Source organism: Platalea leucorodia (genome assembly GCF_965183815.1).
Source record: "Platalea leucorodia genome assembly, chromosome: 6".
NCBI classification, from domain to species: Eukaryota; Metazoa; Chordata; class Aves; order Pelecaniformes; family Threskiornithidae; genus Platalea; species Platalea leucorodia.
The window spans coordinates 40,012,447-40,036,286 of record NC_138828.1 but is presented as its reverse complement, the minus strand read 5'-3'; the positions used below and the strand labels follow the sequence as shown (position 1 = coordinate 40,036,286).

At 36.1% G+C, this 23,840-nt stretch overlaps 1 protein-coding gene across 2 annotated transcripts in view; it reads right to left on the bottom strand.

Moving 5' to 3' along the window:
• Positions 1-23,840, bottom strand: part of GRIA2 (glutamate ionotropic receptor AMPA type subunit 2) — a gene marked incomplete at both ends in the record, with an annotated part of 92,436 nt that overhangs the window by 4,089 nt on the left and 64,507 nt on the right. For both annotated transcript variants that reach the window (XM_082316559.1, XM_082316560.1), the window contains 6 exons: positions 11,257-11,455; positions 15,456-15,826; positions 16,335-16,541; positions 17,670-17,780; positions 18,500-18,604; positions 18,889-19,056. In XM_082316559.1, coding sequence (XP_082172685.1) covers positions 11,257-11,455; positions 15,456-15,826; positions 16,335-16,541; positions 17,670-17,780; positions 18,500-18,604; positions 18,889-19,056 — 1,161 coding nt within the window. The remainder of the gene's footprint in view (positions 1-11,256; positions 11,456-15,455; positions 15,827-16,334; positions 16,542-17,669; positions 17,781-18,499; positions 18,605-18,888; positions 19,057-23,840) is intronic.

Genomic DNA, 23,840 nt, shown 5'->3' with positions numbered 1-23,840 from the left:
ACTATACCAAATCTGTACTATGATAAAATGTATCATCAGAAGCACTTCTCTACTAGAGACATCTTGTAACATACACTTCTGCTATTCTGCTATAAATATAACATCTATAATCATGCCATTGTAAAAATAAATGAATCAAGCATAAAGGCATCAGTAATGCCCTCACTATTTCCCAAGGCTTCACTCTTCTTGTAGTACTGCATTATCATTTTCCCAGACTTACCCTTATTTCTTGTCCAGAAACGTAGTCTAGGAAGATTTTGAGGCTCAGATTTCTCCATGCTCTCTGTACGTCTACTAGTATTAAACGTTCTGGCAGTACTGAGAACCACAGAAAGTTTTCTAACATCTAAATATTCCAACTATTACCAGAATCTACATGTACATTGGCACAGCTGGCTTTTTGGAAGTTCCCCTGCAGATTAGTTGTTGCATATTCTGATCTGTTGATCTAAACATACTCAGTATACCCATCAATGTCAATGGATTGGATATACTCAGCATGACCAGAATGACTGAGAAAAATAACTGTGCACTGAAAGCACAGTGGGTTTCTCAGAATCTTGGAACATCTGCCCTATTGCATATGCACTGTTCTTGTTCCATCTAAGAGCCTAAAAAATATGATCCTAAAAACTAGGGGAATCCTAAAAAATGGTATACTGCACCATTTTTGAAAAGCTAGTTCACAAAGTAAACTATCACTGTGTACTATAAGCTATCAGCAAAAATCCCATATTGCACTTGCTCTGCCTATAATTTACCTGATACATACATAGATACAGGCAAGTGCATCTAACAGATAGCAAATGGCATTCCATGCCTGAAAAAGACTCCCACCTGCAGATGCAAGTCAGTCAGGCCATTTAATGTCTGAGAGACTCCATCATAAAGAAAGTCTAAATCCTAAGTGCATAGCTTTCTATCATCTGTTTCCCAAGTCCTGCTGCTGTTCCTCACTTCCCTGGAAGCAGCGCTACCAGTGTTTATCTCTGCAGGGTGCTCAGTCGCCTCCTTCCTTAGCCCACTCAGGCTTGGACTTGAAAGTCCCTGGCCTCATATAAAGGAGCTCAATCTTCCCTGAAATCTCATTTTCTAAACTTACTCTCTAATTAAACCCAGATGCTCCATCCCATTCCTACCACAGGTCAGCATTCATTTGGCAGCATACATCCAGCTTGCTGCATGGGATTTACCACTGCAAACTAAGCAAGGGTCATCAAGCTTCCAGCAGCGTTATAAAAACGGTTACAGTGATACTTCATGAATTACCATAGGCTTGCTTTATAAAGGGGGAAACTTAAAGCTGGCTTAGAGCTGTCCTACATGGTTCAGTTCAACCCAAAGCAGACAAGAAACATCCAGGTGCCTGACACTACAACTTTCCTTAGAAGGCACTTGGATCCCATGTTGTAGAAAAGACGAGGTTATGCTGACACTTAAAACATTATTTTCTTCTTGTACAAACATTCAAATACTAAATAAATAAGCATTCTTTATTCCAGTTAGGTCACTGTCATGAACAGGTTCATAAACTGATCTATCTGCCTTTTGTTATTCCATTGTTTCCTGGTTTATTAAAATTACTTTCTACAGGTTTTGTCATATATCCAGCAACAGAGGTCTAGCAAGGTCTGTTCCGCTTTTGCCATTCAACCTCAATAAAATGCAGCTCCTCATTTCCCATTGGCACTTCACAGAAACCTGATCACAACAGGTAAGTGGAAAGGACGAGGCAAGTTCCATGACAGATGGAGGGGCTGGTGCTGGACGGCTGAATGGGAAAAGCCGGAAGGAACAGATTTCCCAAATGGTCAAGCGTTAAGAAGAAACCTCCCACTAGATGGCTCACGGGGTCCTTGCTGTATCAATGAATGTAGGAATACCTGACCCAGCAACCGTGGAAATAAAAATCTGTATTGAAAAACGTCACCAGAAAATATCACTCGGAATTTGCTGTGACTGCACAGTCCTCTGCAGCCATCAACACTGAAAACATCACGTTGGAATTCACACAGCTCAGAGTCTTGATCTCTATCTAGTCCTTGACGTAGTCCAGACTCAAAAAATGAGAGCAGCAATGAGCCACTCTCTAGGGTATACCTGTGTCTTCTAAGGGTTTTGTTTATATTGGTACACAATATATTTAGTGATGTATTCTGTTTTCAGAACTGTGCCATTTTATTTCCTTCATTATTTTGTTTTCAGAATTTGTCTTTTATTTGAAAGGTAGAGCTAAAGGGTGTAGAAAAGGGCAGTGTTAAGAGACCTTCATCTAGCATTCTGTTCACACTCACCCACTCACTCATAAAGCCAACATTATCTGACAGTTAACAAAAGCATGTACACTTATCCCAATTCAAATATATACCCTAATTCAAATACATTCTGGGGAAAAAAAAAAAAAGCACATTACATTCGTATTTAAATCTGCCCAGTGCTATAGTTGACCATATATTTTATTCCTATGCAAACGATCTTCTTCATCTGCTTTAACTGCACTTGGAAAAGCATGCAGTCATCAGCAACGGCAGACTAAACCATGAGGAAACAGACTTCTTGTGAATGGAGGATGCCCTGTGTGCAACTTGGGCTTTCACATCTCTTCCTTATATACTCTTTCTTTAATGGCACCAAAAATCTAAAAGGACAGCAGTGCTCCATAAAAACACCCCACCACTTTTTATCATGCGATCCAAACCATGGAACCATTGTAGATTGCTATATTATTTGACTACAAGAATACGGAAATAGTCCGCACTGCTCTCAATTACCGTGGTTCATTGCTATTGCAAGATGACACTTCAGTGTATATATGAAATGTTAAAAGCTAATCATAACTTTGGTACTACAATCAACACCAATGTGACAGTACAGGACCCTAATATTCCCCACTATTTACCACTTCTATGAAAATACAATAACCGATAACCCTCCACTTTTTTTTTTTAATATCATGTCACCACTGGGCATCATGACTATGAAAATTATTATTATTACAAAGTACACATTCCATCTAAATGTAAAATACTGCCTTCATTAAGAAACTCATTAGGAAATTAAATTATGCAAAGCTTTATCAAATTAATTAACTGTATTTTGTAGGTCATCAGATAACTTTTCCATTTCGTCATTCAAAGACCTATTATGCTTAAAATGGGGTGCCGTAATTAGTATTGTCATTGATAGAAATAGTTCCTCAGACTACATCATTCTACTAGACGATGATCTTGCACTGCTGGAGCAGAACTTTAATTGTCAAATATGGTTTGTGTAACTATCTTGTTGACTTTCCATACTGAATAAAAGGACATGAACTGGTATTGTCACCAGTAGCTAGAAAGTGTAACAAATGAATCTTGCCAATTTACACAATCAATTATTCATACATCCAAAAAACACAGAAAAGGACAAAGCTAGTTTCTCACTCTTTAAATAACTCAAGATTAAGTACTTTAAAATACTTAAACTTGTTTATACTGGTTGAATACTTAAACTGAATGAAAGGTCTAAATTTTGTAATATATTGACAATTTTATTCAGTACTGGTAAAAATTCATTACATGTTCTTAAGATGCAGTTTTATGGCTTTCCAGTTTCCATTACTTAATTGAGCTACTTAAAATACCTTTAATATATTTGGTCTTATTAGTAAAAATTGTAAACCAATCTCTCTCAGGAACTTATTCCTCAAAAGCCTACTTAAAATAATTTTCTCTGAGAAGACAGACATGAGACAACACTATGAATGTGCAAGACAAGGACCTTATGTCATCATCATATTCTTCATGTGATTTAATGAGTTCAGTGTTCAAGAAGGCTTGTCTTGTACAGGGATGTTAGTGTTAAAAGTTTCAAGACCATTTAACTGCTGTTAAAATACTTGCTGAAATGACCCCTCCTCTGAGACTTACTAATTTCAGTTTCAACAGAATCTAAACTTCTCCACATCATTCAGCACATTCATAAAATCAAAGCAGACTATTTCAATTTAATGTCATGAAAAACTCAGGTAAATGTCACACAAACTAATTTCGACAATGATGACCCAAATCCTTCTGTTCTTTTTGAAGTGCTGGTCACAACGAAAATCCACTGTCACTCCTAGAGCTAACTTTAGTGCAATAAACTTACTGATACAGGGACAGCTGTACTACAGCCATGTTGCAGTATCTACTACTACAGCTTTCATACAGATTTCAGCAGGGGAAACGTGAGAACATAAAGGAAACAGTATGTAGTATGAACTGAACTGAAAAAAAAAAAAAAGCAAACAGCAGCAGGTTTTCAAACTTCAAAAGTGAAAAAGAATGGGAGAAAGGAAAAGTGTATCTGTGGTGTGGCAGGAAGAAACACAGAGAACAGAGACAATCCACACATACGACCATAATCTAAATGTATACTTTAGCTTTGTTTTTGATGAGATTAACGTAAAGGAAGAATAAGTAATAGGAATGAGGGTACAGAAACAGAAATGATCAAAACAAGATGGATGCAAAACACAAATAGCTCATTGCACCCATACTGGGAAAGGGAGGATAACCTAAATCCCAAAACACAAAAGCACTTGCTCAAGCAATCACAGATTCTGTAGTGAACTACAGGTGCTACTACCAGAGTCTAGAATGATAAACATACTGGCTGGACTTAACAAGAATGAAAAAGCATTCAAAGCAACTGCAGCTCTTTTGGTCTGAAGTACTGGATGGCATACACAGCTTCAGATGACATTTTAGAGTGAAAACATTTGAATACAAAAATTATCAGGATTTGTAGGAAAGGAAATTGGGATATCAAAACACATCAAGCCAGACAATGGGAAATTATTTGTTTGTTATATATGAGAAGTGGAAAATTCTGAGCACTAGAATGATAGAAATGCAATTAAACTTTCTAGTTCAAAAGCGTGGTCCAGCATATTGGGACCAACAAGAATTAACTGCAACAAAATGGAAGACCTTCAGCTGGATAAAAACAGAAGACAAGAAAGGCTAATCTATCACTATGATCAAAATGATTACCAGCAAACACTGTGACACAATTGGGAGAAAAAGAAATACTAATGCCTTCATACAAAGCGTTGCTGAGATCTGAGATGGCATACAGTGTACACTTCTGTTCACACACGTTCAGGAACAATTAATTCAAACTACGACAGACAGACACACACACAGAAGAGCTATTAGATGATTGGGCATCAAAATGCCTTGCTTGGAAATCAAGAATAAGTATAGTTTTGTTGATACAAATGAAAGCTTAGAAAAAAACATACTTGCTCTGTATTAATGCATCAGGAAAATAAACACTGAGAAAAAAAAACAACTATGTAATAATTATTCATGTACTGTAACAACTGAGGATAAACTAGTTATAAATACACTTAGGCCAGAAAATAAAAGAACATTTCTAACCACAACAAGAGCCGTATTATGGAATGATCTGCCCCTAGGAGCAGTGCAAACAGAACTTATACTTATGTATACTTATTTTAGAGTGTATCAATTTAAAAAATAAATTACACAATACCAGAGAATCTTCAAACTGTACTGCAGCAAATTCATTTGGGCCCAGCACAAAATTACCTACCACACAGGATACTTTGATTAGAACATCTAAGAAAACTTGATGAAAACTTTGAAGAGAAGATCAAGGAATAACATGATTCTTTCATCAGACACAATTTGTCCTTACAAACAAGGAAGGAAAATTCAATTAGAAAGGACTAAATTTTATTTTTAATAAATATTATGCAAATACTAATTTGAAATTAAGCTTTCTGAGTAATATATGTAACAAGATTTCTGAATCACCACAGTGTTTTGGTCACTAGGCTCACTGAACTGTCTACAAAAGACAGTAATGTCTGTCAAATGGGGTAATGCAGAGAGAGAAAAAAATGAAACCTGGAAAATAACAGAGATGCTCTGAGGAAAAAAAAGGATGTTGATTACTACATTCTTTCTTCTAAAATGACTTTTGCAATGGCCTAAATCAATTCTTTTGTGCGTTGCCCAGATGTAAGGACCTCGAAAAACAAGACAACAACTGAAAATTAATCACTTGAACCCTCTAGACCACAAAAAAGGATGGGAATGCAAAGGGCAGTCTTTCCATTATCTCAGTGCTCAGATCCACCTCTCCTCAGCATTTCAGCTACATACCTTTTTTATCTGTCAAACTTAAAAAGCCAAACCCATACTCTCTAATCATATCTCCTTCACTGATTCATGAAATGCCAGTCCTATAGTTCCTGCCTCTTAAGGTACTGAGTAGGGTCCGTGGGAAAAGTTAGAGATTTCATAACTGAGTCTTTTGTCTCCTTTGCCTCTCAAAGGCTTTTGTGGAGCTAGTCAAAATTTAACTCTGGAAACACGTTGTATAATTCTTCTACATCTCAAACTTCATATACTGAGTCCAAGGTATGATTTATAATTTTTTACCTCAATTTAATTTTAAAAAATTAGAGTGTTTCTTCTCTTCTCACCGGTTTTAGATACTTCCTGTGGGGTTTTTTTATAGGCTTGAATATCTTGATGAGCCTCAAAACAGATTGAGATTCATAGACAGACTGCTGTATGCTTTCTCTCTTTTTGCATAACCTCTTGTAATACAATCATCAATTTAAATACCTTCATAAATTAAAAAAATATTTCAAAGCACTCATAAATCTAGAGGCACTCGACCGTGTTGAAGATCCACAGAAAAGACAGTACTACTAATATTCAGGCCAAATTTACTTTGCCTCCCAACAGACAACACTTTTGCAGAAGAAATTACTCAAGGGGTCTTGTCAGCTCTTCGTATGTTTGTTGCTGGCTTTTCACTGCAGAAGAGGATTTCTTTATAGGACAGCAAGGATTATCATCCTTCCGGAATTTTTCCCATGCCCAACTTTTCATTCTGGAACTCTTGCCTCTTAAGCAAGAATAAGCAACTCTTGCATAGTCTTTTCAGTGAAAGCTAAAGAATACTTCTTTGTTACGGAGCAGTTCTGCTTGCTTTTCTTTGGCAGAGGATCTACTCTTAAAGGCCACCAGAACAGTTAGAACAAAACAGATTGGTCTGTTCATGTCACGCTGTTCGTTCAAAAATAGATACATATAAAAAGATTCTCAATAAAAACTAATGCAGACAGAGACAATGTAAATTAGTCTAATTTTTGCTCTGCACATAATTTTTTCTTTTTGAGATGCCTTCTTACCTTACACATGGGACAAGTTACAATTCATCTTTTAAAGTGGAAAAATAGGTAGCATGATTGATTTAATTTGTCTATCAGGTTTGTACATATTTTTCATGAATAGAGCTAGGCATACAGCAAAAACATGACTGAATTTTAAAACTAATTAGCTTTTGTTCTCTTTGTTTCACTTGGATATTAATTTTCAATATGCCTTCAAGCAGGTGGAAAGCATGGAAATGTTCCAGTGAATGTTAAGCTTGCATACTTACGCAGTTGTACTTTGTTTCTTTCTTCCAGTGCCGTGGCCCATGAAAGTAAGAAAGGCAACTTCAGGAGTTAATACATAGACACAATGCTTTAAAATTAATTTCTGCAGTGTTAGGTGAGCAGTAGTCTGTCTTCTTGGGTTAGTGGACATTTTTTTCCCTCCGAAGTTCAACTGTGTGTCTTGGCTAATGCATGCATCAACTGCATTTACAGCAGCTGCTGGTAAATCACTGAGGGTAAAAACACTGTGTGACTGTGGATAGTGTCAATAGTACGTACCAAGAGTGATGAAATTCCACTGCCCCACCATTTACCGCTCCATCAAGTAGCATGTGCGATCTGACAATTACAGAGATGCTGTGCCTGTACAAGATCAACTGAAATGACTCCTGGATCTTCCAAGCTGTGATTGCAGTCCTATTCACATTCTCCCCACTACAATCCACTCCTGATTTGAGAAAAATTATGCACTTCTGGAAAACCACAGCCACGCACATTTTCTTCAATGTTTTGCCCATTACTTCAGGTTGTAAACCCAAGAGAAAATGCCACAGCAATGCACTATCATCTATCTTTGTTTAGGCTTTCAGTTGCACTAAGAACTCTAAAAGCACTATCGCTAAGACAGGGGTGCAAGTAAGCATCAGAAGTGGTAAGTATCCCAAATCAGTGAAACAGAACTCTGAACACTTGGATCGTACTTGCAATTCTGCTAGTAGCAACTTTGAGATCTCCTGAGGAAAACTACTACACATTCTGATATTTACAAATATATAATCGAGATACACAATTTTTCTTCAATGGCAAATCCGTCAGGTATCTATAGCATTATTACTAAGAAGTAATAGTTTCCTGCTGATGTTTACTGCTCAGCAAAGCTCTGTCATTACCTTTTTCTTCTTTTTTTTTTTTTTTTAAAAATACTGTTAAACGCATTATTTCTGCACTGATATTTTCTATGCAGGATGTACCAAGCTTCTGCTTCTCATCTTAAAGCAGCAGTAGGAACACTAGAGTACAATGCCTTTTCATCCCTTTTTCTTGGTTATGTTTCTTAATTCAGTGCCAACCAACGCTCTACTCACTGTTGACAAGAATATCTCCTACTAGTCGGTACTACTGTTCAAGCTAGGGAGTATGTACCTAAAACAGGGTGAAGTGCAAAGGCAATACATCTTTTGTCATGAGTGCCAAGGCTGTTATCTCCAAGTCAAGTGATACGGACGAGCTTGTACACCTACTCTGATACTGTCTGCAGGGTGTGTGGTGAGCCACTATCTTTCCTCTACCTGGGTTTCTCTAACCTATATCTGGATTACTCTATTCACCATGGTAGCCACTGAAGCCACAGCCATTGCAGACATGAACTAGTATGTACCTACTGTAGGTGGCTGAAATATTATAAGCCTAAAACAAAACAGAAAACAAGCTAATGTGACATCCTTCACATACCCAGGCTAACGTAACATCTTAATGAGTTCATGTCATTTACGCAGTCATAGAAGCTGGACAAAGACTTGAACCCACCTCTTTCAATTAAGATCGCATACACATATTCAGTGATTCAGGATAGGATTTTTCAGCTAACTTTCACCATCTAGCTTATTGCTGAGAATTCCTTTTTGGAAAATGCTGAGAAACACCTCTTTTTCATTTATGTAAAGTATTATCAGAAAACATGTTTTAGTAGCAAAGAATATTCAGTTTACTGTTTTCATCCCCAGTATATAACAATCCCTAATTTTGTGCTGTTCCAGGAATTAGGGCTCTACTACTGAAGATTTAGGTCCAGCATACATTCGAACAATAGAAAACAAACTCACAAATAATGCCACTTCTTGAAGAGAGAACAGACTAACTGTGAAAAAACCCCAAATGTTTCTTTTCATTCATGACAGTGTCAGAGAAAAAGCCAGTCCATTTTCGCTTGCTGCTAGAAAAATACCCAAGTTGTTTTCAGCTGTTCAAAGAATTTGAGTCCTAATTTCAGGTTGTCTAAAAATCACACATCCACTCCAATCCAGTCACCGTACAGAAATATTCTGGATGAAATCTTAGTCTCCTTAGTGCTAGAGACTGCCTGCACATTGCCTTCAGCAGAGAGAGTTTCATTCTTGAAACTTGAGTTTCAGGTCTCCTAGAAAGAAATTCTGACAGCTGTTATTTCTTGAAAAATAACTGGGCAAGTTTAAGTGATTTTTAGCAAATAGTAGATAGAGCCATCAGGCTAAGAAGTTGCATTACACACAGTGCACCAACTTGTTTGTGATAGAAATTGCTGAGAAGAAATTTCCAGAGATCATTATAGCTTTGTTTGTGCAGAGCCAAAGCTAACTTAACAAAAGGTGAAGAATATGCCCTCACAAAGCCTCCACCTGATTTTTACAAAAATATGTTATTAATGCTCAAGTAATCACCAGAAACACTAGTTGTGTAAAAGTGTAATTGGAAAGATGTATGTATGTGCTAGGAGCACAAAACCTACATACCGATGTATGCACGTACAAATGTTTTTTGCCTAAAAACCTAAAAAGCCTAAAAACCTCTAAACTATTCAAAAGAACTGACCTACTTTTAGTTCACATTCAATCCCCAGTATAGCTGTGATCTAAAAGGTTTATGCTCACAAAACCAGAAACGTGCTTGTATCCTTCTAAATGCTTCTAAACACTTAGCACAAACCAGATCTCATTTTTACTAGCTTACACACCTGATGTTAGTTTTGGTTTAGGCAACAGGAATGCAATCATCAGCAGGTCTTATTACTGGACCTATCATCAAAATTAGAAAAGAATGCTTTTTTACAGTTGAAACAAGTATGGTTCCTATTTAGTACGTTACCCGCTAAGTATGCAGTACAGTATCCAGTGAAAACCATAATCTCGCAGCTACTGCTCTAACTATACAGTACATAAAAAATATTTGTGAGAACTTGTTTCATTTTACTTTCATGGCAGGCTATGTTTGAAATGTAAACATAATGTTTATAACTATTTTAAAATACATTTTGTTGAGAAACATGAAAACAACAGGTTTTTCGTGTTTGTAGCACGTCAGATCCACTTCCATCTTACAGGGAGAGAGACACACAGACAAGGCAAAACAGTCACGGTGTTTTTCCCAGCACGCTTAGTGTCTCACTCATTTGCTGGATGGATTTCAGCATGTTAGCTGGTGTCTCAAGGGCAGCCTGAGACTCACACATTGGAAGTCTCATGCATTTTTTAAAACTGAAATACACAGAGGTAGAAGGTGAGGACTGACAGGCTTCCAAGGCGTTACTGTAGTGCAAATACAAATAGTAACTGTTTTCAAAAGCAGGCATGGATTTATTACAGCAGCCAACAGGGTTGTATCCCATTCCCCATCTGCAAGCTTGAAAAATCATGTGAAACAGATATTAAAACATGACTGTGCACCTTCCTATGTCCCTATTCACTACCTAAAATATAGCACAGATATTAAACAGCCTTGTTTATAATCATTAGCTCCTGTCTTACAGCTTAGATGAATGACATCAGCTCCCTTCTCTGAACATATCTTGTTTTTTACTTTGCAGTGGAATAGTTTTTAGGTAATACCTTGCAGCCACTTTTGCCTTGCATATTTATAACACGACCCTTATATTTATATATAGATAATAAAATGTAAGGATAATGGCTAAACAAAACCACTTATACTTGTGAGTTAGGCTGCACATATCACATTTTTATAGCAACCTTTTAATAAAGCCTAAGGAAAATACATTTACATGAGCGAAGACCTATTTAAAACAAAAAAGAAATCTAAAAAGTAGAAATTCTTACCCTAAAAAACTCTTTAGTGGAGCCAGAATCTAATGTCCCATAAGCAATTTCTGTTTGCTTGGAAAGATCCTCTGCACTTTCAATGGGAGACACCATCCTCTCAACCGTCAGGAAGGCAGCTAAGTTAGCCGTGTAGGATGAGATTATGATGAGGGTAAAGAACCACCACACACCTCCAACAATGCGCCCAGACAGGGATCTAATAACAAGTATGAAATGGATTTGTAAAGTGAAATGAAAGTCCTAAAAAGGAACACATGTTATCAGTTTTATGCAAATGATGCATTATACTATAGGGAAGCATTTCAGGCTATCTCATAGTGCAGCTCTGCATGCTAATCAGATGGGAATCAATGCATACTCCACTATATCTCCTGGACTTTGCTGAAATCAGGACTCCAGAATTTACTTTAGGGAGAATTTAGTGATCCAGTTCTTCAAAGTCCTGAACACCCTGAAAGGAAACTGCTCCCATCGTAATCTGCTATATTTAACACATAAGTTTGTTGCTCCCTCTGAAGTGAATTTGTGTGACATTATGAAGAGGATCAAACAAAATCAGTGAAACAGTGCTTTCAGATAAACCAGTATGCACTTAAAAATTAAGTGCCTTTAGCTTGCTTATTTTCCTAAGACATTCAGACAAAGACTGATTTCCACAAAACAACAACTTATGCTGCTGTGGAAAATCTATACTGAGAAACAAATAGCATTATTTGCAATAAAAACTGGCCCAGGGAATATCCATAAACTAAAAAGTGCACACAACTTTTGAAAGATACAAGCATTTAACAAACTGAGGACTGGACATGAAACAATCAGTGATAATACAGAAAAATGGTGAAGAAAGTTTAATATTTTAAAATAATCTGATGTTTTTAACTGCAGCAGGTGGGCTCTTATGGATCTTTGTTTTGCATCTCCTGCTCAAGAAGAGAGAAGAAAAGAGAACTCAAGAAAATATATGAAACAGTATAGAGCACACAACTAGAGAAATTCAATGATTTTCAATACTAGAAAACTAACAGAAGAGAATTATTGATACTGCCATTATTGTCAAACTTGACATTTTTTTAATGATCCTTTAAACTTTGAAATTACTTACTACTTTGTTTCCAAACAAGACATTATAGGAAGGAGTACATAACCTTTGGAGATGTCCTTAATTATTTGGCAGAAATGTGCATGTAGTTGAAAGTCTAGTACTAAGGCACTGCAGTAGCTTAGGTATGTCTTGATATGTCTCCTCTATCTATTAAGTAAACAAATTACAAATCACTTACCCATCTTACTGTATTGTGAATGAGATTTCAAACTAATTCTGACAAAATATTTATATAGATATATTGATAGATATAACTTTATATATATATATACACATTAAAACATGATAGTTATGTAAAGCTGATTTATTAAACTGGGAACAAAAGTAAACAGAACCAATTCTGGACAAATTATTTTTACTAATTGCTATTGTAAAAAATCTCTGTGATAATCCAGACGTGAAAAGACTTATTCCATGTCACAACGGACTCATGAATTCACTCTCTCCTATATGAAAATCAAGTCATATAAGGTCCAAAATATGTTATTAAAAAGGACCATAGAAAAGAAATTATTTTAAGTTTCTTCTAAACTGGGATGTATTCTGCAAATATGCCTTCTGCCACCTTTGAAAAAATCTTATATACTTACTTTGACATGGAGGTGATCTGAGTACAAAATAATTCTACAATTAAAAGATTGAATTATATGATAAATATATATTTGCAAGGTAAAATCTTTGACAATCTGTATTTAATAACTGCTGATTTTATGGCACTTTATATTGCATTGATGACATCTGCTATAAATTATAGTAATATTCAAAAGCCCATGATCTGTCAGCAAACAAAGTCTCTACCGACTTCGTAAAAAAAGAATAAGCTCAATGCCAATCTGGACATTATGCTCCCACATGAAATTTTAGTAAAATTGTTTTGAGTCTCATTTGTGTTCAAAATTTTCCCATAAGGTCTGTCCCAGTTAAATAAATAATTTATTTTTTATGTACATTTCAAAAAGTTTCTAAAGATTGATAATTATACGCCAGTATGAACCCACAATTGTACAAGCACCTCATTAATCAGATCATTAAATACTAAAATAACAATTTCTGTGCACAATTAGCTAAATTTGTCCACTATACTTTATACTTACAAAGGTATTACATGGCAGTACTGAGACTACGCTCACATCTCAAAAAAGATGAGGAAAACTTTGCTAAGTTATCATTATCATATCACTATCCTATCCTCTCCTATTGTTTCTGTGCGACAAGGCAACATGGGGACTGCTACTGCAGACCACTTTCCAGGTGGTCCAGTCTTACTGAGCACCACTTTCTATTTCAGAGTCAGAAAGCCCTAGTTACTTGTCTACTCTACAATTCTTACAGTGGTTGTCACTTTTATTAGAGAAATGACAGTAGCAATAGTGCAAAACTTAACTTCACAAAGACATTTTGCTGATGTCTGAAGAGATCCCTTTTCATATCTGCTCTAATTCATTTGCAGAGAGTTCAAATTCCATAGTGATGGTTTTGGTGCAAGAACAAAAATAACTGAGGTGTTTTCAGCCTTTTCTAATTTTATAATAAACAGATAATATACAAACTAACCGCTTTCCTCAAAAATATGTTTGTAATGAAATAAAGTGCTGTTAAACACCTCAATGAAACTAAATCTTGAATCTCCAAAATGATTAGTTTCATGCACCTTTTATGATGACCATTTACTAGCATTATTCTTACATCACCTTTCAAAAGTTATCAAACCACGCACAGCAACTGTCATGCTTTAATAGCCAGTAAAATAATAATAACAAAGATCATTATTCTACTATGGCCTTGATTCAATAAAAATAATTTTGTAGCTAATAGAGGACTTTGCAGACAACTAAACCTGTGAAGAGTGTAGTCAATACAAAAACCCCCAAGGACTGAAATTAACACAGCTTCTCATGACCTGAAATGATTGTTTCTCTCTTCACTGTCTCGTTTCTTGTATACAATTCTTATGGTGTTACATGCCAAATCTGTCCTATCTTTCATCATAAAGGCTGGCATATTTCATTGTGATATGTCAGCCTTTACACAGAATTGCTAAAGTTCTCACACAATAAATGCTCTGCTATTTCCGCAGTAGAACAACTTGAAAACCCGCTGTTGCCTTTTGGGATGCACAACTTATATTAAGAAATACTCCCTTGGTGTGATTTATTTTGCACACTAGCCACCAGACTCTCTAGAAATTGACCTGTTCCCTATCTTACTTTAGGATGTTTAGAAGAAAGTTAAATTGCTTAGTATAATTAGGTAACTCTTCTGATTTGATTTCCTTAAACCCAGTTGCTCTATTTCACTGGTCACTATAGTTCCTTCAAGCAGCAAGTAGTTATTTACCTACCTACTTACCACTTTGCTGAATCAAGGCTAGAACCACTTGTGCACAAGGAAAATAGAATATTTAATGAGCTGCAAAGGAATTAACTTAAGTGCTTTACAGTTGTCCTTAATAGAAGCAGGCGAAAATCCATGAGGAATTAAGCATTTATAAACCAGACCTTCAAATTCATTTTAGCAATATCCTTTGTGACTTTTCTAAAACTAGGCCATGGAAAAACATCAGTGTTTTGCAACTATTCACATGGAACTAGAACCATCACATGACTTATTTCAGTTCAAGACTCTCCAGTGGGAAAACAGTGGGTTAATAACTATGTTACGATATGTAGTGAGTTTTAGAGGGAAAGTGCTGCCTGCGTAATTCGTGACTGGTATGTTACCCTTTTTTCCCATTACAGTTGTTGTGAACCATATGCACTGTCAACTGTAAAATGGGAATATGCAGCAAAAACACGGTACCCCTCCAAGAAGGCATGGAATGACTTGAACCTTATGCATTTTACAGTCTCTGCATGGTGTATATAACTTCACTTAGCAAATGTATGATCGATGTTAAGACAGTATCAATTAAATACATCATGACCCTATGTCACAGACAACTGCTTTTATTTCAAGGACTTTTGTGATTTTAGGGAGGGAAAATGCATATTAATTAATTTCTTTCCGAGAGTGAAAATATATGCACCATGAACCTCCGCTGGCTGAGACGGCTGAGACCAAAAATGCACAAAGTTAAAATGGGCGAGTAACCAACCTTGGCGAAATATCGCATCCTTGCTGCATAAAGGCACCCAGGGAAAACCAGAGACTATTAAATATCCCAAATTCATTAGTTGATTCATTAGTTTGCGTTTCTCTTCCATCTTCAAATTCCTCAGTGTGCCACTCGTATGGGCTAAATCTGCTGACCAGGAATAAAACTACACTGACCCCAATGTAGGCAAAAACAATGCACATCCAGATTTCATATGCTAATGGATCAAGAAATGAAAACACTCCTGGCTTGGACTTCTGAGGCTTCTTGATCATTATTGATATCCCCAGGCTCATAAAGGGCTTTGAGAAGTCAATCACCTCTTCTCTCACCAATGTTATAGTTAATGGAGCAATTGCAATATCAGCTTTCTGTAAAGGAAGAATAAAGCAAATAATAGCTAATGCAATGATCAGAGCAAAGAATGGTTTAGTTTCTATTGCATTTCATAAATGGAAAATAGGACAGCAGAGACACCAGCAACATTCATTTCACCAAGAATGTCCTATGGAGAATTTCAGAAAGTTTTAGTTGAAACTCTTCTTACTGAAATACATATAACCATATGGTTGGCACATTCCAAGCTTCCCTTTTTACACATGCCCTTTTAAAAGTCTATGACATTTAAAAGTGTTAGCAAAGTACTTTGCCTTTCACCTGGTCAGAAGGATGAAATATGCACTCACTTTCCCCAATTTAATTTGCATTTTAAAATCTAATTCCATGCTTCAATTTCAAAATTTTTCATGCCAACTCAAGTTACTAATTCTCTATCAAAGGAATTAGATAATTTTCCTCTACTCTACACAGAAAGCAAAACCAAATCCCACTCCTTCCATCAGTCATCTTTAATGGCTTTATTATAAAAGATTTTCTTACCCCATAAACAAGTTCTCCAACCATCCCATTCCAGATTTTCGTGTCTGCATCCCTTGCCCCATACTTGCCATCCCCAACAATTGTCAGCTTATATTTGAATCCACAGTGTTTAGCAATTTCTGTAGCTAAGTCCACACAATAGCCCTCGTATCGATCATTTCCTTCAAGCATTTCATGATTTTTCTTCATCATGACGTATGGGGACTCCTGCACAGAAAGAACTTGCCTTAGCTACTTGGTAAAGACACAGATGTACGAGCTGTGCACTTCATAGATTAATTTTTCCTTTTACACGTGAAACAAAAAGAGAAGATAACATCTGAATCATACATACCACGTATATGTTAGCTGTTAATTATTAATGTAACATGTCCATAACATTTAAAGCTGCATTCTCCAGTCATATACAAATAACAATACTTACAGGTATAGTGATTCCCAGCAGTATGTTAATAATGACCATGAATGTTAACAGGAGTTATGCATTCAGAGAAGAAAGAGTAAGTTCCGAAATCAGTTTCTTTCTCACACAGTTTGGATGGAAGAAGGCAAAGGTATTTAGTTGCTTTTGTTGTTGTCTTAATACGAGAAAATTCCTTCCTATTTCACAACCACATCCCTCCCTGGGAAAACACTTTAGGCTCTCCAGGCTATATCTTTATTGAGTTACTATGCAAACCATAGGTAAGACACCTATAACTATGCAGTAAAGTTCTATCATCAGCAAAACTGGCGATGAGTCATAAGTCATATTAAAGTAACGTATCTCCTCTTTGTGCAGTTGTTACCGAACTATTCTTGCATCCGGCGAAATTCCTATGCTAGCCTGTGACTTGTCCAAACTGATAAAGAAGCTGTGTAACTTACAGAAAAATGCTGTTCTATGACAGTACATAACGTTACTTTCTAGACAACTAGAATACAACTTCTAATGTTTTATTTTTACACTTCACCAATCCATAGCAGCTACAATTCTGAAGCACAAGAACCAGTGTCTTTCCTGCTTGGCAAAATCCGTTCTCTGAAACTAACACTATGGTTCTGCCTCTCAGACAAAGTTCTCTCCTTTGAAAGCAGGTATGTCATTTCTATTTTCAGGTCTAAAAATTTTAACTTTCTAGGATGTTCAATCAATGACCATTTGTCTTCTACAGAACAAAACCGCATACTGAATCACGCACATTTCCTTAATTTCCAGATTTTATTTATGTATCATAAAAAGTAACAGGTCACAACCTCAAATAATAAAACGACAGTATATTTAAACTAACATAATGACGAGAAACAAATCACTGTAGGACAGACTGTCTTCTGGCAAAATATGAGGTTAATTACCAAAATAGTGGTGACAATAATAGTCTTATTCTCTAGTCCTGAAGATTCATTTCCGAGAGGGCCATCAAGAGGATTCACAACCATTTTGTCCACTTCACTCCAATATCCAATCTAAAGAGAGTTTATAGGATGCACAAATACCAGTGAATATGAACTTTCATAGAAAAGTTAAAGCATGTTATTACTATGCCCTTGATTTATGCTCACAGAGAACTATTTTAGCTATGGATTTACTAGTGTAAATATTTCTATTTATGTAGTTAAAGACTATAACAAATAGTAACAAGATCGAACTAATGACATTTGTTCACATTAATTTCCCTAATACAGGTATACCATTTTCATTCACATATAAACAGGTTTTAGTATCAACATCACACACCGTAGGACTGAAAGGGTTATGAAATACTCCAGATTAGGAAGACATGAGAAACTGGCTTTTCCTGAAAGGTTTGGAATTAGAGCAGAAAGATAATCACATTTAAAGAAATATCACTGAAAAGCTGTATTCTGCATTTGTCATTCAGAAGCATATTTCCCCAAATACTGGCTCACGTTTAGCAATTAAAATCAGAAAGCAAAAAGTTTAATCCACAAAACTGAAAGAAAAATACTCTTATGTAGTACTTACCAGAAATAACAACTTGTATTTGTTAGAAAGAAATTATATGTATTTTTACTTTGTTCTGCAAGACCATTGTAGAATACACCTATGAATAAATATTATCACAACTCATGCTTTAATTAATCTATAGTGTTTCATTACCTACCTTAACCCACTGCTTAGCATGGTAAAACCTTTAAAGACACTGTAAGACAAGTCAAATTACCTTCCGAGGACCAGTACTTTTGAGTTCCATGATGTTTATTGTAAAATTGATTCTCTTTCCATTCTGATCAAACTTTATATTCCCTGTTAGACCTTCCACCTGAACCTATATAGATGAAGATGAAAGTGGTAGAAGAATTAATTTCATTCCTTTTTAGAAAATGCATTTTGTATTTCCAGAAATGATTATTGATATTTCAAAAACATTCATTTTAGACTCTCTTCCATACCCAATATATTATCTTAGTATAAGACATGTTCCTGAGGAGTTCACTTCCACATTATTCCCAGCAAGATCCAGGCATGTTAGGAGACTGGAAGGTTCTTTTCAAGCATTCATAGAGAATTTCACACATGCACTCATCCCAGCATTCACTCCAGGGAAGCTACCTGTTTCAATGCCCTTTCTATTTCTACACCATGACCCCAGGGTACAGCTGGATTTGCAAGACAATCTCCAGCATTTCCTCTTCTGGAGATCTCAATCCTCTGTTTACGCAAATTACGGAAAGCTTCTGTCATCACTTGAACAGCATCATAGGTCAGAGCAGATGTATACTGAAAAGAAGTGAAAATATTTATTTAAAAACCAGCTTCAGATTCACTATGCCTTCCAATCCTTGTTAATCCATTAAACACAGAAACATATTAAAAATAAAAAGGACAGTAAGATACACTTGAAATGAGACCAGTTTTTCTTTAGTTTAGAGGTCACTACCCTCTGAGGGGCACCTATTGCAAATTACATTCCTTTCTCATTACAACTGTATAACAGTTCTGTGTGCAGATATGGCTGGAAGTCCACGGAGGTGAAAGGTGAAAAAAGAAATAATTTTCACTATTAAACTTGAGTTAGCCTCTAAAACTAAGAAATTATTCCTCTGATTACTCTCTTCATGGAGATGCATTTATATACAGATCTCTAGACTACATCTCCTCCCACACATATATACACAAAACCAAACAACATATATTTGGATATACGTGGGCTTAATTTTTATCTGTTAAATATAAAAACTCAGGGGTAGCTATTTTCAAATATGCAATATCTTGTCAACACCCTGCAAAAACACGTTTTGGGTTAAGATGTCTGGAAGAAGAAGTGGTGCCCCTCAAAGAACAACAGAGGTGAGGAGGAGCCCCATGTTCCTAGTCTGACACAATACAAGGAGCTTGGTAACTTTTGAGACATCAGAGAAGAATCCTGCCATCACACGCATCAGAAGCTGGGGCTAAACAGTCAAAAGCAGTTATCTTCAGTGACTGGAAAATTCTACATCTTAACTAACTAACTGAACAGAAACCACATATGCATGTACACTGAGGACTTTGTTGGATGGGCTTTATGAGTCCAGAACATTGCAATTATGCCAAATTTAAGGGATGTTTTTGGAAATATGGGCCAGAATATAACTACTTACAGCCTTATGAATGAATGCAATGATCCCTATGAAGGCTATTAGATGCTGAAAATGTATAAACTGTAAAGCGGTGAGAAATGATATATTGGCTCTTTGCTTCAATGCCTCAGACTTTAATGAGAATTTTAATTAGCTAGCTCAAGTCATGCAGAAGGCTCTTGTAATTGTAACCAAGGCAGGCTCCTGAATTGAGGTCATTTTTGTATGCAACTGCTAGACCTTGGAGAGGAAGAAAAGGAAGGTAGAACTCTTTTTTTCAGATGTACAAGCTTACTGGGTGATTAATGGGAATCTTCTCAAGAAAGTTCCCTCAGTGACTTGCATGGAAATCTTTAAAGGGATCAGAACAGCAGAAGAATAAAGTGAAAGACTGGCTGGAGCTTTCTACTTTCTACTACTGGAGTAGCAGTGATTAAGTGGCAGACATGGATTTGGAGATGAGGAGAAGATAACAGAGAGAAGAAAAAGGACCCTGACTCATTTTTTTGGGACTGGCTAGCAATACTGCTTCAAGTGCAGCTCTTTGCCATACAGAAACATGCTGTACCACACTAGCATTTTGAGAAACTTTGGATATAGCATTGTCATTAACCACTGAAATGTACTTTGGGTAGCAGAGAAAATAAGAGCTTGAAATTGAGAAGTTATAGTGCTATCTAATTCAGTTATCCTATGTTTCACTTGATCATTGGGATATGTTTAATGTATTATCTCAAGAATATTATCCCTATAGTATATAATTACTGGCCTGAATACTCACGATTCAGTCATATATTCAGTTTGTGTAGGGCTTTGCCTATCAATATTTATCTGTATGTGTATACACGTCATCACCTATATAAAGTCCACATGCTTTAATTTAGGTTAAGTCAGCTTTAATCTAAGGATCTCAAAATATTTTACAAGCATCTTACATCTTCATGTTGTTGGAGATGCCATGAAACCAAACAGCCCATGCATCATTTCTTACTGCTTTATTCTGCATACACTTTCAGCTCCTAATAACCTTCATGGGGCTCATTACATCTATTCATTAAGCTGTAGATAGTTTAAAGTTGACAAACTAAAACAAAGTGAACTCATTACCATAAACAAGAAATGACAGACTGATAACCTGCTCATGCAGAGGAGTGCCTCTGTGTATGTGTGTCCGCATATATAAATAAAATTGTCATCAGTTAAAGGATGCATTAGCTCCATCTTGATTCACTTTGTTTTATACTGGAGATTCATCCGCGTTCTAAACTGCACTATTAAAGTAAGCGGGAACACTATTTGCAATATTATTCTGTGGAAGTAGGATGGGCTCTTACAGCCTACTACTTTTACAGCAGTGTAAATCTCCTAACTTCATTTCAGTGACTTTCAACTTTACATGATAAAATCAGTAACTTTAATATAAAATGGTATAGGTACTATCATATAGTTCTTACAGAACCACTTGTATTAGTTAAGGCATGCTTTAATTATGATTAAAGCATTAAGATATGCTTAGAGATTTAAAATATAACATTAAGAGAATATACTGAGGCAGTAGAAGAGAAATGAAAATGTGAAGACATAAATGAAAAAAAAAAAAAAGGGCAAGTATTCTGAATCACAAGAAGCAGAATTCTTTTTCTTTTGATTTGGATATCTGCAATGTCTAAATCTGTCCTTGACATACTAGTTGGTTTTTTTTACAGTTGAAGAAAAATAAGTATTTTAAAGTGTGTTTCATTTGACCCATGTTAGACACCTTCTTTACGATGAAATGAATCATGTCTTAGATTCCATTAATTTGATTTCCAGTGACTTCAGAGACTACTGGAGGAGTCCAGGGCGATCAGCTTAGATACATACATCTACACTGTAGACACACTAAAAACAAATTAAAACCACTCAAGGGGACTATGAACTAGCCATTCAGCCCTAATCTAACACAACAGTGAGAAAGACAAACAAAATAATAGGATATTTTGGGCAGAGACTGTACCAGCAGAGTCAAAGAACACAGCGCTAGTGTACAAGACACTAGGGAGACCTCAGCTAGAATGGCATATGCAGCTGGAGCAGTGTTCAAGAAGGCTGAAATCAGTCTGAAACAGGCACAAAGGGGGTTCCTCACACAAACTGCGTGTCTTCATAGATTGTGGGTATATAAATATTCAGCTTACTGCTCTATACTAGCAATTTTTTTTTTCCAGTGGTTCACTACATATTTTATCACCTTGTTTGTAATACTTCGCTGAACTATACACAGACTAAACTGAGATATCAAATGGTGTCTTGTTTTAAATAAATGTTACAGGTTTATTTTGCTTTGAGGATTATATTCAATAAAATCTCTCATCTGAGTTTTGTGCATTTTTCTCACAATGAAGTATTTCTCTACTTGAGTGCTAGTACATACCACAAAAGCAGAATTACCTTTTCATAGTGCTTTGTACCGTAATTGTGCTTTTTGGTCAAAACATTCACAAAACTCTACCAAACTGTTTGTAATTTCAGAAGTAACTGCTAGAGATTGGTATATAGAAGCATTCCTACATTTTTACATTATATATAAAAAATGGGTATATACATATATAAAACCTCAAGTAAAAAGAATGAGAGAGAAAGTTACCTGTCAAGAGCTAGTAAAGGAACTGGGCAACTACCTCCTGTTGACTTTCAATGCAGTCAAACTAATGCAACTCGGGCACCTATTTCTTAAGGGTCTTTAATGTATCTGGGGGCTATTTTGAAATGGACAGTATTACACACACCTTGGAAAACATTTGAAAGTGGCCTGACAGATGAAAGAGTTAGCAGAGAATTCACTAACTGATGGGAAATGATTACCTCCTTCAGGATCTCTTGTGATACTTTACGTATTGTCATGACAGAGCATGGGAATGCAAATAGTTACTTTCAATAGAAATAAGAAATGTTGTCAAATATTGTACACATAAATGTTATTGTAAATCCAGATGGCTTATAATTGTGTCCATAATCATGCACTGTTCTCATCTGTTCTGTGTAGGCATTAGCATGAATGGGGTCTGTATGAAGCAGCATGTGGGGCTGGTTGCCATTCAAACTGTAAATGGGCTTTAAGCACAGGAGCATCTTCATTACCTATGGGAATGTTTCAAACACTGGGGACATGAGGTAGCCCAAATGCTTGCCTCTTCCTCTGTGATCTTTACAATAGAATGGAATTCTTGTGAACACAGGCAGCCTTTACAACAGACTTGCTTCCAGCTGAAAATAACTATATATATGCAAGATATTGGGAAATATCAACTGAATATTTGTAAATTTTTTATAACAATCCTGGTCCTGACTAAAAGGGGAAGAGAAATAAATAAAATGCAAAATTACCAGATCTTTAAAAAAAATTTTTTTTAAATCAATCTCGGTAAAGATGAGGTTAGAGATCAAGCCCTATTTATCTTAACAAATATACTATCTTTAATAAAGTTTGTTTCCAGAGGTTGTTGAGCCACACCAACTTACATTTTGATGATAGCCTTTATTTAATTGCAATTCCAGCATTCTGTGTGCACAGAACAGCTAAACAAATAATAGGTATATTTGCTCTGAAATGCCATAATGTTTTGGGCAGAATATCAGATGCAAAGAATGCCTTAAGCAACCTGTCACCTTAGAAAAATTAAAGTGTTCAGGTACAAAACTGTTATCCAGAAAACTTGCTGTTTTAGTAATGTGTTTAAGTTCTTTAGGATCTCCCTGTTTGGTTTGGAAAAGTTGCTTTCTGGCAGAACCAGAACAGCTTTGTTTTCTAGCCCAGTGGCTAGGCACCTGCCTAAGCCTACATCCCAGAAGCCTAACTCCTATTTGAAAGCCATGCTCAGAGCACAGGCAGCAGACACTGACAAGACTGGGGCACTTGAACTATCCTAATGCTCCCACTGTAGGATATTTATAGGGGAAAGT